The 17,290-nt window shown below is 48.4% G+C and overlaps 1 protein-coding gene across 2 annotated transcripts in view; it reads left to right on the top strand.

Moving 5' to 3' along the window:
* The window catches only part of CACNA2D2 (calcium voltage-gated channel auxiliary subunit alpha2delta 2), a 2,156,122-nt gene that overhangs the window by 1,958,730 nt on the left and 180,102 nt on the right, over positions 1-17,290 (top strand). For both annotated transcript variants that reach the window (XM_069644058.1, XM_069644057.1), the window contains 2 exons: positions 1,920-2,010; positions 2,308-2,370. In XM_069644058.1, the coding sequence (XP_069500159.1) occupies positions 1,920-2,010; positions 2,308-2,370 (154 nt within the window). The remainder of the gene's footprint in view (positions 1-1,919; positions 2,011-2,307; positions 2,371-17,290) is intronic.

Below are 17,290 nucleotides of genomic sequence, written 5' to 3'. Positions count from 1 at the left end.
GCATATAAATCCTTGAATCTTATGTGAGATGAGTGATTGAGCGCTTAGTACTTTAGAAAATTGTAATGGTTAGGCCCTTGACAAAAACATCAAGGAAGCCTGGAACCAGACTGCTCAAGCAGGATCATGGACTTAACGAATGTGTACTGAATCCTTCATTATCGCACTTAATCTCTGCTATAGCGCATTATCCTGAATGACCTGGGTTGGTGCTACAATATGGCAAAATGCCACCAGAAGAGGACCACCAAGGGTACCATATTGTCCATACAACAGCAAACCAAGACCCCTTTAAAGACTGGAGATATCAAAATTCCACTTCACATGGGTCAGCATAAATCAGTCCTTCAGCTCTAGATGGACATATCTGCCTCCACTTCCAATCCCAAATGCCACTGAAAGGAAAAGGTCCTCACTCCCTCTCTTGATTTACGTAAATGAAATGTAGGCTCCTGAGGAGCACATGTTTACACTCTGTCGGTCTTGAACTTTGAAGCTTTGAAATTAAGGTGGAATGTGTCCAGTGAATCTCCATATATGCCCACGTGCCTAAAACTCTGCCATTGGACTTAAATGTCCAGAGATGAACCCTCGTGGTTGCCTTACTAGAAATCCTCTAATACACTGTAGTATTCAGGAAGTCAAGGCAGACATTCTGGCTGAAGGCCTGCAAGTTTTATATCATGACTGTTCTAATCGTAATTGTTTAATTATACAGCACTTAAACACAGGTGGAGCGCTTCAAGGCCGGAAGGGAATAAGGGAATACAGTAATCCTTCTTAGGCCTTGAAGTTTCTGAATGATCTCACAGAAAAACTAGCATACTAGGCCTGACTGCATTTCTCCTAGTGCAAGTGCGACCAAGCTAGGGAGGGGGGACAAAAGGGAGGGGGACAGGACAGACGAACTTGCTAGTCCTAGTACTTTCAGGTCATGTATGCGTACAGACGGAAGTACTAGGAAGGGGTTGGTGGGGGGAGGACAAGCACGTCCAGTCCACCAGGGCCATCTCGAGGGCTTCTGCTCTAGAGTCCTGATGTTAAGGAAGGTGAAGCGATTATGCAACTATTTCCTTCTGTAAAGGCACCACATTCTCAGTGGGATTTGACCATTATTCTAATAATGTGGCCCGTTGCTTGGGCATAAGAGAACCACCCTGGAGGCCATTGTAGCTGCACATTAAGTCGGTAAGCTACAGTCTCTTTAGGGTTCAGAATCTGTAGCTAGTTCACAGAGACGGGGATGCCTCCACTGTGCCCTCTCAGGTCTCTTGTCCATTGTTCTTTCCTTGACAACTTTCCATTTGGGCTGGAAATTCTGCTTCTCCTTTTTAAAGTCAAACAAGTTGTGATATATTACATGTACTTGTAGCTTCTACTTGTTCTAGCAATTGAGGGTTGTCCAACTCTGGGTCTCGTGGGCCGGAATCTGGGCGAGTTATCAGGATATCCTTCATTAATATTCATGAGGAACAATTTGCATACATTTAGAATCATTCTATGCACATATATCTCATGAATATTAATGAGGGGTATCCTGAAAACCCAGTATGGGTCCAGCCCTCGAGGCCTGGAGTTGGACAACCCTAGCTGATGACGATTCCTGTATGACCCTGGATATTCACACCTTTTTAATAAATATTTCTGCACAGCTGGTGCAAGGACTCCACAATGTGTCACTACTGAGGATTCATGAAGTGACTGTAGGCTAGTTACTGCGGTATATTTTACCTAAGAGCTTGCACCCAAGTAGGGGCTCTTTACCTGTGTGTTAACATGTCCTAAGAATAAGGAGTACATAGGTGCCCCGGTAAACGCAGGCGCAGCAGCATCTCTGTTCTTCCCACCTATCATCGAGTCTTTGCTTGTTGTCTGCCTCTGAATGTAATGCTGTACTCCTGCTGGTTCTCGCTCCACAGGTGACAACTTCCTCCTCCATAACCTGATTCTGGACGCAGGTATCACGCGGCAGCTGGCGGAAAGAGTGTGGAAGGACAAGGACCTACTCACGTACGCTGCCTTACATTTCCCAATCTGACACGCAACACACACATCCGGGCTTCTGTATCACTTATAAAGCACTGCTGGGGGGCAAAAGGTACACTGCATGAGAACTGCAACACAGATGGAAGACGTAACCTCACACTGCTAACGTCCTGCATCGCTGGGGAAGGCACTGCTGGGAGGATGTTGTGTAGAGGCGCACAGTTGAGATGTAGTAGAAGCGACAGGCCACATTTTCAAGAAGCTGCCACTTCCTCGGGCCCACCAATCACTGACGCCCCTTTCGCTCTCCCTCCTCTGCAGGTATGGACTGTTGGCTGTTTTCGCTGCCACCGATGGCGGAATCACGAGAGTTTTCCCAAACAAGTGAGTACCTGGAGGCGCTTTTTCATAGTTCATTGTAATGTCATTACTTGCCTTCCTGTGCATATCAACGACTGCACCCCTTAATATACCCTCTATTACTAATTCAATCCTGATATGATTAATTCTTGTTTGGCATTGAACCTGTCACCGCTTCACATTTGATTTAAGTTCTAAATCCTAATGGACCTCTTTTTATAGGGCCCTCACCATCCCATCCATGCAGAGGTACACTCCTGTAAATTCCCCTTTTAATTGCTTGCAGAGGGAGGGACTCGCCAGCCTGCGTTTTGCACTTTTTGAATTTGTTGGCAATTAAGTGTTTCAGTCATTTCTTTTTACTTTTGGCGTTTCAGAGGTGCTTTAGGGCACCTCCAAAGGGGCAAAAATAATGGTATAATAAGCAGCAGTATCTTCAAAATGACTGACCATTGATTATTGTTTGTATAAGAGAGAGGGCACTTCATGAAGCCCCCCAATAGAAGAGCAAAATCAGCTGATGCAGGGGCCCTGAAAAAATAAGTGGAGGCAAAATAACAGTGAGTATTGAAAATCCAATTCCTACTCCCCCTTGCAACAGGGTAGTGGGTCGAGGGACCACCTTTTAGGAAAGCCGCCTCACCTCTGATTGGAGTACAATGCTGCATTAATGCCCATTCAGGGGGAAATGTGCCCAGGTATCTGAGTCATTCTTCCCACTGAGATTGGTGGCAGTCCAGGCCTAAGGTTGTGTGGACTTCTGTTTTAGCCAGTCTGGTCACTCGAGCATGATGTTGAGCAGAGAACATGGTAGACAATGTGGAGCAGATGCGTTTTTGGCGCAAGGGATAGGGTGCGCCAGCACTTCCCCTTCACTTGTGTCAAACAGTTCATGTCAAATTCACAAAATGTGCCTGTGCGCATCATAAATGCACACATACATGCCTTTTTCACCCTCTTTAGGCAACGGTGTGTGTCACAAGCTTTTTCGGCACATTTCATAGGAGAGCCCTCATTCACAAAGGGGACCTGCTTTCAAAATGGCCAGAAAACAGACACATTACCTTGTGCCTTTTTGAACGGGTGCAAAGGGAATGTACAGTGCCTGAGGGCATTATTTCTGGCCCATCCTTGCATTTATTAAATGGCACAGCACCCAGGTGAACTGCTTTTTTCTGCCTTGCATTCCTGTCCCCAAACACGGATAGAAATGTTTTCTTTTTTCAACATTTCAGAGCCCTTCATTGTGAAATGTGCGTCCAAATGGGCGTTGAGAGCCCGTCATTCTTTAATATTGCAAGCTTGCTCACAATACGAATGTAAGCAAGGGTACTGGCTAGCACATTTTCACTGGCACACAGGCCACTGATAATTATAATTGTTCTTTTATAACGCGCTTAATGTGTCTTGCTTCCAAGACAAAACGCCTTGCCCCTGAGCTATCCCACCTCACGATAATACACAGGTCACCTTTGTAAATAAGGTTACCAGCGCACATCTGGAAAATCGGCCTATTAAAAAATGCATCCTTTGTGCTGTTGATTAAGGGCAAGAAAAAAGTCAAATGTAGAAAAAGGGCTGAAGAGGAAAAAACATACTAGAGCTACCCACCTTATAGGGTACTTCCTGTCTGCATACTTCAACAGCAAAGCTATCTTGCATTTTCCCTCTATTGCCACGAATCTAGTCCATCCACCCACTCCTCTTTCAGATACTTCAGAGAGTCTGTGGACCAGTGAGTCTGCATTACAGTGGTGTGTGGTATCAATCATTAACATAAAATAGCATGGCCATCAGGGGAAAGTGCTAAGAAATGGTGCTCTGCAATTGTGAGAGGATTGGGGCTTTTAGCAGTCATTCAACCATGAGTTTATTCGTAATGTACCTCTACACCTTTTGGCTTGTCCTCTGCGTCCCATAGCCTTCCCGCAGAAACGTTACATCGCAAAGTTGCCTAGAGTGCTGCTCCATGAAAAGACAGACTAGTCGGTTAGTCGTTCTATGTGAAATTCCCTTTTTTTAAAGGTCTTAAGGGACGGAGACTGATTTACTTTGAAAGATTTTCTTTTAATCTGAAAACCAGCACTGTAAAGGTCTATTTCTTTTGACGCCACACCTTTTTCTTTTTTTTAAATTCAGGGGGTTTCATCACCCAAAACCCCCATAGATCCCCCCCCGACCCCACCGTCTCCCGTGGGATTTCAGCCCCAGCCCCATGACCCCACCCTCTTCCATGGGATTTCAGTCCCAGCCCCCACTCCCCGACCCCTAATCCAAAACACATGCATACAACACAAACACCAATACACACGCGCTCACACACACTTACCCTTTCTCCTCGCCCTCCGCTTCCTGGTCCCACAGAGCCGGACAGCCCCTGCACGCACTCATGTGTGGCAGGAACGTGACAGTTTGCCACAGAAAGACCACTGCGTGCGGTCCAAGAGCGGTCTTTGTAAAGCAACCTTTTAGTGAAAAGATCTTTATAAACCATACATCTTTTCACTGGGAATGCAGTTGGCCGGGCATTGATTGCAGAACATCACCATGGAAAGAAGGCCGACTCAAAGTCCTTCTCTTAGAAGTAGTGAACCCAATACTGTTTTGTGAGTATTCTGCATGCAGCAAAGTCCTTCCCCAGCAGCCGCATGCTACACAAGGACACTGGCGGTGGAGAAACGAGGGCCTCCCAGAGAAAGCTTCTGAACAGACAGCATGGCATGTGGTCTGCCCCCTGAAGACGGATGTCCTGTTTGCTACCAGCTCACCGTGGCTACACGCTTTCTGACTATGACCGAGAACCAGAGAGCAGCGCAGAATCACTGCCCTCCACCTGCACAACCTTCTCCCTTGACCCATTTGCCTTTACCAGAAGGGTGGAAAGGCAAATGGTGAGAGGAGACAGGGAAGCTGTGCTTATTTCTCAATGGCAGGTACACACTTCCTCTGCACAGGAGAAGAATGTAGGATACCTGCTCCATGATGCGTCCTCACAGGATGCATCATGCATTCTCCCCTGCCCTGCCCAAGAAGGGACTGGGCAGAGGCTAAAATAATCCTAAGGAGGTTTTAAAAAATAAGGACAGTTGAGAGACAGCTGAAAAAAGGTAACAAGCAAAGAAGTGAGAGGAAAGGGAAGAAATAAAGAGGACAGGGAGAAAAGGAAAACACTTGCCTGGGGGCGCTGCATCGAGTAGACTCCCATGCATCTGGGCATGGGCTGCCATGTGTGGGAGCCCCCACAGAGTGATCTGCATGTCCAAGGGGAGGATAGAGGAAGTCCTGGGCTGCTCCACTGGGCAGCCAGTTTGAAGGAAAGCCCAGGGCTGCCTCGCAGAGAGTTCTGGGTGAAGTCCAGCAGCCAGAGAAGAGAACGCAACGCAACAGACCACGGGTGCGGCAGTGAGCTTGTTGGTGTCCCCATTGCCATGGGGATGCCGCCTGAAGATAAAATGGCGATGGAGGCAGTGGTGATTGTGGCAGCAGCCCCACAGCACAGGGGACGCCGCTTGGAGTTAAGATGGTGGCCACGGTGGTGCTGTGATATAACCACCATGCCAATGGGGCTGCCACAAAGATTTCAAATGAGCTGCAGATGCGGTGGTGACTGCTGGGGGGTCCCGCAGCATGCAGGCCCACCCTGTAGATTACAAAAAATCAGCAGGGAGCACCAGTGACTGTGGGCAGACCCCTACTACCATAGGGGGCAACCCAGAAAACAACTCAGCATGTAGGCTGAGCGGTGATCATGCGTATCCCCATGTGTTGGATAGGACCACCCTGAAGAAAGCATAGTCACATCAGCCAGCTTCTCAGGCAGCCCTTCAGCCAGCTTCTCAGGCAGGCCTTCAGCCAGCTTCTCAGGCAGCCCTTCAGCCAGCTTCTCAGGCAGCCCTTCAACCAGCTTCTCAGGCAGCCCTTCAGCATGCCACAGCCACCAGAGATAGCCCTAAAATGTACTGTGATGGGGGTGACTGACTGCAGCAGCCATCCCATTGTGAAATCGTATAATATATGGATTTATATGTAGTATGTCTTTTTATGTTAAATGTATACACTTAATTAATATAAGTTAAGTAGTATAAATGTTACGTAGGGAATAGGGATCGTACAGGAGTGTTAACAAGATGTAGGCTGTAGGTGTAGGCTGTTATTGTCATAGGAAAAGAGGGGGTACAGGGGAGGATATATGGTGGCCTGCAAGATGGAACCACCCACAGAGGCCATCCTCTGTCCTCACACCGTGTGGGTGGTAACTGAAGTTAGGCAGGCAGTTTGTTGTGTCAGACTCACCCTATGGGTCCCTGTGACTCCTCAAGGAAGGGTGAGATGGGGTAGCAGATTCCCATTAAGTTGGCACTCATGTCATGGGTATGTTAGGAAGGAGAATAGATAATGTTATAAAGTCGGGTCCCTGTTGAGATCCCTGAAAAACTACTTGGTGTATGTGTCCAGTTAATAATGTAGGAACTCAGGGTATTGCCTATTTCTTGTTATCAGAAATCTTATTTTGAGATGCAGCACGACTCCCTACCGGCTCCCTGTGAGCTGGGGACAGTGGTTCCCATGAGGACTGTCCCTGGTCAGAGGTGCGGGTGATGGACACCTTTGCCTGTACCAGGGCCGGAAACAGGGGCTACATATATTTCTAGGGAATGTTATGACTTCTATACAAATAAACTATCATATCATATCATATCATCCCCATATCTCTGTGAAAAGTGTTTATCTTTTTTATACACAAGTAGCAAATATTTGGACCCAGCTCCAAATTGCCTGACGTAGCCCTGATGAAGATGCAGGTATTAATTGCTGGGGTTTGCACCCATTCCCAGCAATTTAATTGCCTTCTACCACTGCCACTGCCACAAGGTGACTTGGACTTGCAAAGTTAAACAAGTCAAAACATTTTATTTTTGTAGGGACATCTGGCCCTGCAAAATGAATACAACTCGAGGCCCAGTAATCAGCAATGAAACTTGGACTTCGTTATGCCACCTTCTCTGAACTGTGTTTAGTCTGTATAGTTGGCTAAGAATCAGGCATAGACAATTCCATTAACTAGGTCTCCATGAAGGCCATGCAATAAAGGATGTTTTTCACAATCCGGCCACACATGTTTAAAGCATGTTTGATAGTTAACATTTCTTTAATTAGGCCTCCTACAATGTCTTTGAAAGATGGGCTTGGTCTTAAGCGTCACCTTATCCCATAGGCTGGTGAGCAGCTAGGAGGGGCCTGTTAACTTCCTTCTGGTGCTTGTCACGTTGCATGGCTCTGGTTTTGAAGGTGGGCCCCTGGTATTGAGAGTAACCTGGCAGTAAGCAATTCATCATATTGCCAAGGTGGGGAGGTGGGACATCTATTTTTTTTTACCACATAAAGGTCCCGCTCTCCCCAATGGACGCAGTCACCTTCCATTTAATCTACAAACCGCACCAACAAAACACCACCTTCATCAGATGTTTCACCAACCTGGTCACCATCAACGCACGAGAAAGGTAACATCCTCGACCTCATCATCACTGCATTGTCTTTCGCATTGTCTTCCCTCCACTACAACTCTCCTCTCACACTTCACTGATCTGATGAACTGGCCATGCCATTCAACATCCTGCACACCACCCCAGGCGAGCACTCCCAGCAATATCCCATCAAATAAACCTTCAGGTCATTCAACAACTTCCCAGTGGAAGCCCTCACAGAAGACCTCGCCAACCTCCACCTCACATGGACCGGACACCCACAATCGAACTGTGACTTTCCACCGACATGCACCTCTGAAACAATGCACCTGAAACCGTCAGCACCCTGGTACATGCAAGAACTCAAATTCAGCAAAAGAATCATCAGGAAACAAGAGAAATCTTGGTGCTGCTCCATGACTGCACCTGACCTGGCGCTCCTCAAGGAACTCGAAGCAACTCAACGAAAACTAATCAACACATTCAAGACCTTCTATTATCAGAACACCCTAGCAGAAGCTGACAACAAAAGCAGAACCCTCTTCGAAGCGGTAAAGCACTGCGTCAACCCGCTACCCAATCCTGCCATACCACACACCATTGAAAAATGCACCACCATCAACACCTTCATTGACAAAATCAGTAAGATTCACCAGCACCTAGAAACTTGCTCTGCATATACAAACCCACCTCACGCCCCTGCTCACAAAATCTCCACACCCTGGACAACATTCAAGAAACACTACAAAGGACCTTATAGAAACACTGGCTGCCCCCAAAGCCACATCGTATACAGATGACATCCTCCCAGCATCCATCCTCAAGACCCTCCCCACATAAGCTCTCCTTTGCTACCCGGGGATCATCAACAGCTCCTGAACTCAAGGCACCTTCCCATTGACCCTAAAGCCAGGACACATTCTCCCTCTATTAAAGAAACCCACTCTGGATTCTGACAACCTAGGTAACTATTGTGCTCTAGCACCTTAAAGCGTCTCTTGTACTAGATGGAATTACAAATAAAGATCACACAGGGACATCATTAAGGGGTCACTAGAGGTCGCAAGAGCAACCCCTACCTTTTTGTTGGCGCCCTCTGCAACCCCGATCAGAATGCTGGGGGCGAGGCAAGCTGCCAGCACGAGCTGTACAGGCTACATTTAATTTTTCATTCGCCCTACAGCCCCACGTGAGTCCGTGAGCAGACATAGCTGCACCAGCAAGAGCCCTGTACAAACCTCAAAACAAGGAAAGCAGAATAGTGGTGAAAGCGAGGGTCGCGCTGCTAGCCTGGCTGCCATAGGGCCAAGGGCTGACATGCACTGCAGCAGCAGGTGCGTGCCAGCCCTTGGCCCAAAATCATGGTTGGGCGGCTTGGGCCTGGCTTAAAAGACAAGAATAATCATGTTTTCTACACACATCAGAGCTGCCTGCATTTGAAAATCAAAAACCCTAAGATTCCGGGTCTAATCGGTAGCAGTGTGTGTTAATGTCGTACTTTAAAGAATGATCTCTTTTTGGAAAGGTGTATAGTACACACATCGTGATAAAACAGCTTAACTAATGCATAAATCCCCACAGAACTATTTTAAACGAACGAGAATAATTGCAACCTCCCGACCCTGAGTGTTGTTAAAATGTTGACATTTTATCCCCCTCTGTCTTTATTCTTTTTGCTTCTTGTTATATCCGCCCTGCGCCCCGCAACGCGGTGACGTAGGGCGTCTCAATAAAAGCCCCGCCGCCGCGCAAGGGAGGCAGTTCCGGGAACTAAAAACGTGTGACGTGTTTCATTTCGCTCCGGCCAGAGCTGCGCCACTGCGGCCTACTTCAGAGGTTTTCAACGTTCTGCCTCCGCGCGGAGCCAGAACGTAACACTGGCGACAAAGGAAACGGGACCCAGCACACGTGCTCGACGCCCTACCGGCTGATTCTTCCTGCGACACGCGACCAACTGGCATCCAGGGGCCATAGGCACTGCTACACGATGTGTGAGTCCACCGCACACGCAGTGCGCACGTGCGATCACGGCAGCAGGCACCTGGAGCGAGGCAGCGGTCCCATCTGCTACACCTTCGTAGGTCGGTTTCAAAAGGGACAACTGGCATTTGAAACCACACACCAAGGTGAGGACGATAGACACCATCGAGTGACGGCAACGCCCCACCATGGCGACCGGCACGTCCACCCTTCGGGCCCGGCACGCCCTCTAGACTCGCGGCGAATCTGCCGATGTCGTCACCACCAGCTCGCCCACAAGGTAGCTCCTCCACAATGATTCAGCCATTTGACCCATTCATGGATCCATCGTCTGTTGGCCCCCGGTGGCAGCTATGGCTCCAAAAATTCGAAATGGCAATGGAGTGCAAAGACATAACCTCTGCCAGGAAAATGAGATCGCACCTATTGTTAAATGTGGGGGGTGAGGTGCTACGAATCTTTAACTCGCTGACCATTGCTGATGGCCAGGACATTTACCAACACTCGAAAGACGCTTTGACGGCTCACTTTCTCCCACAACTCAACCTGGATTATGAATCTTTCATGTTCTGCACCACTTTTCAGGCAGAAGAGGAGACCTTGGATGCCTACCACACCCGACTCAGGAAGCTTGCGATCACGTGTGAGTTCACGGATGTCGAGAAAGAAATCCGGAGACAACTCATTAACGGCATCCAATCGGAGAAACTAAGAAGGATGGTGCTGAGTGAGAGGGGAATCTCCCTAACACGCATTCTGAAAGTTGGGTCGTCAAAGGGAGCTGGCACATGCCAGGGCCGCCAACATGGGTATGACTCTGCAAAAACTACAACCTGCCCTCGCATCATCCATGGTGGTCCATATCACCAATAGACAGTCCACTAGAGATGAATCTGGCGGCAACTACTCACCAGCCAGATGGCAGCCACGGATCCCGGGACCCACGGAGTGTGGATGGTGTGGTGGATCGCGTCATGGACGGCGAAATTGCCCGGCGCAAGGAACAATATGTGGGGCATGTGGCAGAAAGGACCACTATGCCAAGGTGTGCCGATCATCGGGCGCTCCACTACCGCCTCCGCAGAATCCCCAGGAGAAGAGTGGAACCAAGAAAAAGAAGCAGGCGATCACAAGGCGAGTCGAAACAACCAACTCTTCAACCGAGGAAGAAGGAGATGACGTCACAGGGACTCAACAAGACTCTGGTGGAGAGCAGCGGACCAAAGGGAGAAAAGTTTACCTGGTGTCAGCTCTGTATCGTGGGCACGCTATGCAGAAGAAAGGGCTCCGGAGGTGCAAATGCCAGGTCACCCTCCAAAACCAGCAGGTATGGATGACTATAGAAACGGGAGCCTCGGTGAACGTCATGCCCACAAGCACTTTTCAAACACTGCAACCACGACCAGCCCTCAAGAACACAGACACTCTTCTGTTTGCATATGGCTGCAGAAAACCACTACCGGTGGTTGCAGATTCCGCACCACCCTCAGCCATGGTGAAAACAGGCTACCGTCCAAGATCTACATAGTAAATGCGGGGATTGAATGCCTTCTGAGTGGCGATGCGGCTGAGGACCTAGGGCTGGTACAGTTCGTCAGTCAAGTCAAGGAAGCTCAAGAGGTCGAGAACATCCTTGCACAGTATCCCAACCTGCAAAACGGGATTGGGTGTTTGAAAGGAAAGATGATCAAGCTCCATATTGATAAGTTGGTCCAGCCAAAGGCCGCCAGACACCGGAGGACCCCATTCCACATTCGTGAACAGGTGGAGATAGAACTCAAAGCGTTGGAAGAAGCTGGCATTATAGAAGAGGTGACAGGGCCGACACCATGGGTGTCCCCAATGGTGGTCACAAAGAAACCCAAACAGCTGGGAAAGGTCCGCATTTGTATAGACATGCGCCTCCCGAACACCGCCATCAAGCGGGAGTGCCACATCACGCCAACCCTCGACGAAATTGTGGCTGACCTCACGGGATCGAGAGTCTTCTCGAAGGTTGATCTGAAAGCAGGGTACCACCAGCTGAAGCTGCATAGGGACTCTCAGTACATAACCACTTTTTCAACACATTTGGGTCTTCGAAGGTTCAAGCGGCTAAGCTTTGGGATATCGTCGGCAGCCGAAGTCTTCCAACAGACAATTCAAGAAGTCACCCGGGGCATACCAGGTGTCCTAAATGTGAGTGACGACATCCTGATCCATGCTCAGGACAAAGTTGAACACTCAAGAAGACTACGATTAGAAGATGCAGGCCTAACCATCCATAAGGAAAAATGTGAGTTTTTCAAGATGGAGATATCGTTTTTTGGCTACAAGTTTAGCAGCACTGGCATTTCACCGGACCCTCAGAAGGTTGCTGACATACAGGCCGCAAGTCTGCCCATGACACCCACCGACATCCACAGCTTCCTGGGGATGGCCGCGTACTGTGGGAGATTCATCCGGAACCTGGCCACTCTTTCGGGAACCCCTTCGAGAATTTACCAAGCTCAACGCGAAGTGGGAATGCGGGAAAGCGTGCCAGGAAGCTTTCGAAAGTATCAAAGAGTCACTATCCATGGACACAAAAATGGCGTACTACGACACTGCGCTTCCGACTGAACTTTTTGTGGATGCCAGCCCTGTCGGCCTGGGGGCCATCCTCAAGCAGGTCACCAAAGAGGGCGAGAAGAGACCCATCGCATATGCGTCACAAGCTCTCACAATGACAGAGCAGCGATAATCTCACATTGAGAAGGAGGCAATCTCCGTACTGTGGGGGTGTCGCCATTTCCACCTCTATCTGTATGGCCGTAGGTTCGCGGCGATCACGGATCACAAACCCCTCCTGCCGATCTTCATGGGGACCTCCTCGCACCCGCCGGCTAGAATAGCCAAATGGCTGCTCCATCTCCAGCAGTACAATTTTGAATTGACGTATCAACCGGGAAGCGGCAACCCGGCGGACTTCCTCTCAAGACACCCTCGTGCGGCTTCTCCACAGGAGGTTCAGGTGGCCGAAAAAACCGAGGAGCACATCTGCCAAGTGGTGCGGGCCTTGAGGCCAAAGGCTGTCAGCATCGATGACATCGCAGAGGAAACACGCAAGGACCCATGCTGCGACTTGGTAAAGGATGCCATCATTTCAGGGCACTGGAGGTCCTTCATGAAGAACACACACAACAGGACTGAGGAAGCAAAGGCGTTCCTCACAGGGATGTTCACCATCCAGCAGGATCTGTCGGTAACAGAGCAAGGTTTGCTGCTCTGCGGAAATCGCATCATCATCCCGCCGGGCTTGCAGGACCGAATAGTGGCACTCGCCCATGAGGGCCACCAAGAGATGGCCCGAGTGAAGGCTCGAATTCGATACCGAGTGTGGTTTCCACAGATAGATGTAAAGGTGGAAAGACTAGTCAACACCTGTCTACCATGCCTGATAACCGGAGCCCCACCTGATCCAGAACCTATCCAGTCGGCGGAACGAGGCTCTGGCAGGTGGGACGCAATAAGCATTGACTTCTGCAAACTACAAGAAGGCCTGTACCTCCTGGTAGCCATCGATGATCACTCCCGATACCCCGAAGTTGAGGTGGTCAAATCCACGGCGGCGGAAGTGGTCATCCCGGCCATAGAGAAGATGTTTGCGACACATGGACTACCTACCACAATTAAGAGTGATAACGGCGCACCCTTCCAAGGGGAGGAGTTCAAACACTACCTGCAAGAACTGAACATCCGGTATCACCACATCATGCCAAGGTGGCCACAGGCGAATGGGGATGTGGAAGGGTTCATGAGAACAATCAACAAAGTGCTGAGGTTATCAAAAGCAAATGCCAGTCCGTGGAAAGTCGACCTCTATTGCTTCCTGAGAAACTACAGGGTCACCCCGCACTGCACGACTGGTGTCCCCCCAGCTGATCTCATGTTCGGCACCATCATAAAGTCGTCCATTCCACATCACCCCAGCAGAAGACCGGACGAGCTCGACAATGGGCGCACCGAAAGAAGGAGAACAGATGCCAATGCCCACATGAGTGCCAAGAGGAGGTCGTAAACATCCAACCACCAGGTGGGCGACCAGGTGGTCATGTTGCGGAACCTGACAAAGTCCAAGCTGGACTTCCGCTATGAGACTCTCCCATGGACCGTCAGCGAGACACAAGGGACCATGATAACAGTGCAAAGAGGGCACCGTCAGGTGACGCGCAATGCATTGTGGTTCAAGGCTGTGCCGCGCATCCTTTGGACTGATGGGGACTGTCCCCAAGAAGATGAGGACTCCCCGCTGATCGAAGACGGACCCGCCAACTTTCAGGGTGAAGAAAATGCAGATGACAGAACGTGGCAGCAGTGGAGTGAACAGGACATGTGTGAAGGTGGAAGGTGAGAGATTAGATGAGACTGTGGAGCGCAGCTCCCGGGGTGGGAGATATGGACTAAGAACCGCCACCAAGCCGCCAGCTCGGCTCAAGGACTATGTATGGTAGTTTGCACCACGAGAACTGTAGAAGCAAAAAGTGCCTGTGTTGTTGTGTTTATAAGCATGGGCATATTTGTGTGTGTGTGTGTGTTTAGTTGTTACGTTTATTTATAATGAAGTAGGAATCTTATATCCGCCCTGCGCCCAGCAACGCGGTGATGCAGGGCGTCTCACTAAAAGCCCCGCCCCCGCACAAGGGAGGCAGTTCCGGGCACAGACTCTAACAATGTGTGGCGTGTTTCATTTCGCTCCGGCCGGAGCTGCGCCACGGCGTCCTACTTCAGAGGTTTTCAATGTTCTGCCTCTGCGCAGAGCCAGAACGTAACACATCTTATCCCATACCGTTCACAAATGTTGTAAATGTGTCCCTAAAATAGCTTTAAGGAAGTTTTAACCATAGGTGAACAGGGTCAGACTGGGCCATAAAACTTTCTTGAGCACCAACGAAATAGTGGCCCGCAGTTGCAAATGTTTTTTTTTTCCTTTTGTGACACTGTTTGAATAGTACACAAGAGGGATTTTTTTTTTTAATAAGATCTGATGCAAATTGTGCATTTTAAAGAATATTTATTCAGCATCACTGGTCAAAACTATTATCCACATAGTGAAGTAACTCATCAAAGTGGCCCACATCGACCACAAAAGTGGCCCACTTTGACCAGAAAAACGGGCCCACACCAGCATTTTGCATTTTTGGTTTGGCCATGGGCCTAAAGCCTTATAGGCCAATCTGAGCCTGACTCTTAAGGGCACAGCTTCATGTTAACATACTTGCATTAGGTGAGATTGCCGGTTTACGTTTTACGGTTCACATACACAAATAAATCATGTTTTCTGTCAGTACTGCATTCGGTGAATGTTTCCAGCAGTATTGCCTGTAGGCAGCACAACAGACAGGGTGGAGGAAATGCCTAAGAGTTAAAGGTAGGGGGGATGACTGTGGGGGAGGGTAAGAGGGGGGAGGAGTGTGACTGTGCATGGAAAACAGACACAATACGATAGGCCACAGGCAGGAGCTGAACGCCTCGGCCCAGAGGTAGCCTCAGGCAGGCCTCTCCTGATCCCAGGTGAGCTGCTGCTCAGCGTGACATGGGGGCTGAGGGAGCGGTGCGGTAGGCGTTGCTGAACTTTGCACTGCGGCGGCGGGCCGGGGGGGATCTCAATAGGCAGTGGAGCACGGTACCTAGAATTTGAAGAAAATGTAAATGGCAACCCACTCCGCCAAGATAAAGTGCTAATTTCCTAACTTCATTTGGTAACATTTTTAAAACGTTTTTCGACTAAAGCATTTTTTTTTTTTATTCCTGGTGCCTGCACTGATCTCATGGCCAACTAAACTATAGTCGCTTTCTTGCCTTATGATGTTTAATCTGGTGTGAATCATTACTAGACATTGGAAAAATGTGTCCATTCCCATCATCACGTTTCTGAAAATGTGTGACACAGGTGCTTAAAGGAAGGTTTAGATACTAATTCTAATAGAATTGGAAAATAAACCGGCATGATCAATGCTTAGGCAGGCCTAGTGCAGTGGAAAGCATTGGTAAAGCCAATTGGTCTGGCTTTTATTAATACTGGAAATTGCTACTCCACCGAGTGTGAAGATTGTGTTTTATGTACGGCTTTGTAATGCCGGTCGTGGAAAGAAAGGCACAATGCATGCTACAAGTGGTATGTGTGGTGATGAGGGGTATGGCACTTGGTCAGGGAGCACACTGTTACACAGGCGAATGTTCATATCACACTCGCGTGTGTGACTGTGCTCGAAATACACTTTCATGCTGGAAACCAGAGCCAGCCTGTACAACACATCAAACGACGGGAAATGTAACTGGTCATTGCAGCACTTGCCATGCAACTGTGTCAAAAGACCATTTTGTAAGGCTGTTGGCTTCCACTCCATTGCAACCGCGTTTTACCTTTTGCACCCCCAGGCCACTCACCATATATAGGGGGTGGGAATGGAAATGCTTCTGGCTGAACTTTTCACATCTGAATGTTAATATAGCTCTTGCAGACCTCTAAGTGCCACCTATCCATGTGTAAGAAAGCCACCCAGTGATTTGTTTTTGTGTTAGAATTTTTACACTTGTAGTTTTGTCTTTCCACTTCAAATTTAGGACTACAAATCCCAGAATTCATAAAATGTGGAAACTGGAGAACTCTGGCCTTGTGACTGAATAGCATTTGGTGCCCATCAGCGCTTCCTCATAACAAATAATGGTATCAAATTACATGATGCTTCTAGCTGTGTGAAACCTTTGATGCAAATACATTTATATATACCCCCATGAAATCAGGGGGGACAGAAAAGGATATGGATTGCAATCTGGATCTCTCTCTCCTAAAATGGCTGCTAGCAAGCCCTTTATGTCACCTATAGCTAACTACATTCCTCATGTCATCTTCTCTAAGTCAATTTTCCCGAACTGGAAGTTAAACTTTGAAATGTATATCTTAAATTATCTTTATCCATCTGTGGCCATGGTATATATTGCGTTTGTCCGCCCCTTTTCTCTAATAATGGTAATTGTGAAAATGCTGGCCATGCTTTTTGTTTTCCAGGCGGGCTTGTCCCGCCCATCCGTCTCCATCCTGGTGATGACCTTAATCTTTTTACGTAAGACAATGATACATCCCCTAAACTGCATGATTGTTCTTGTGGTTAACGGCATATAATGTTGATTCTGGTGTTCTCTCTTTGGGGTCTTTTAAATCTGACTATTTTACCCCTTTGTCTATGCTCGATTCTTTTGAAAATCCACATGCGCCCTCTCTTTGCGCTCTCTCATTTTATTCTCTTTCTTCATCTGACAGTATTGTGCAACAACTTGTATAACTGTTACCCTTTTCTACATCATCAAGATCTAATCTACTTAAAGACAGCGTTCTGTGATCATCTGTTATGACGCCATCCGATCTTCCTCCTGTTTCCTTCGATAAGGACCCTACTATATTCTTATGTGTTCTATAGCCTTCCTTATCCCTCATTTGCCTCCATAAATGCCTAAGCCTTTCCCCTACATCTTCTGGC

The sequence above is a fragment of the Ambystoma mexicanum genome, chromosome 2p (genome assembly GCF_040938575.1).
Source record: "Ambystoma mexicanum isolate Mex_15411 chromosome 2p, UKY_AmexF1_1, whole genome shotgun sequence".
NCBI classification, from domain to species: Eukaryota; Metazoa; Chordata; class Amphibia; order Caudata; family Ambystomatidae; genus Ambystoma; species Ambystoma mexicanum.
Note: the sequence above shows the minus strand (reverse complement) of the source record. Positions and strands in the feature narration are given on the sequence as shown.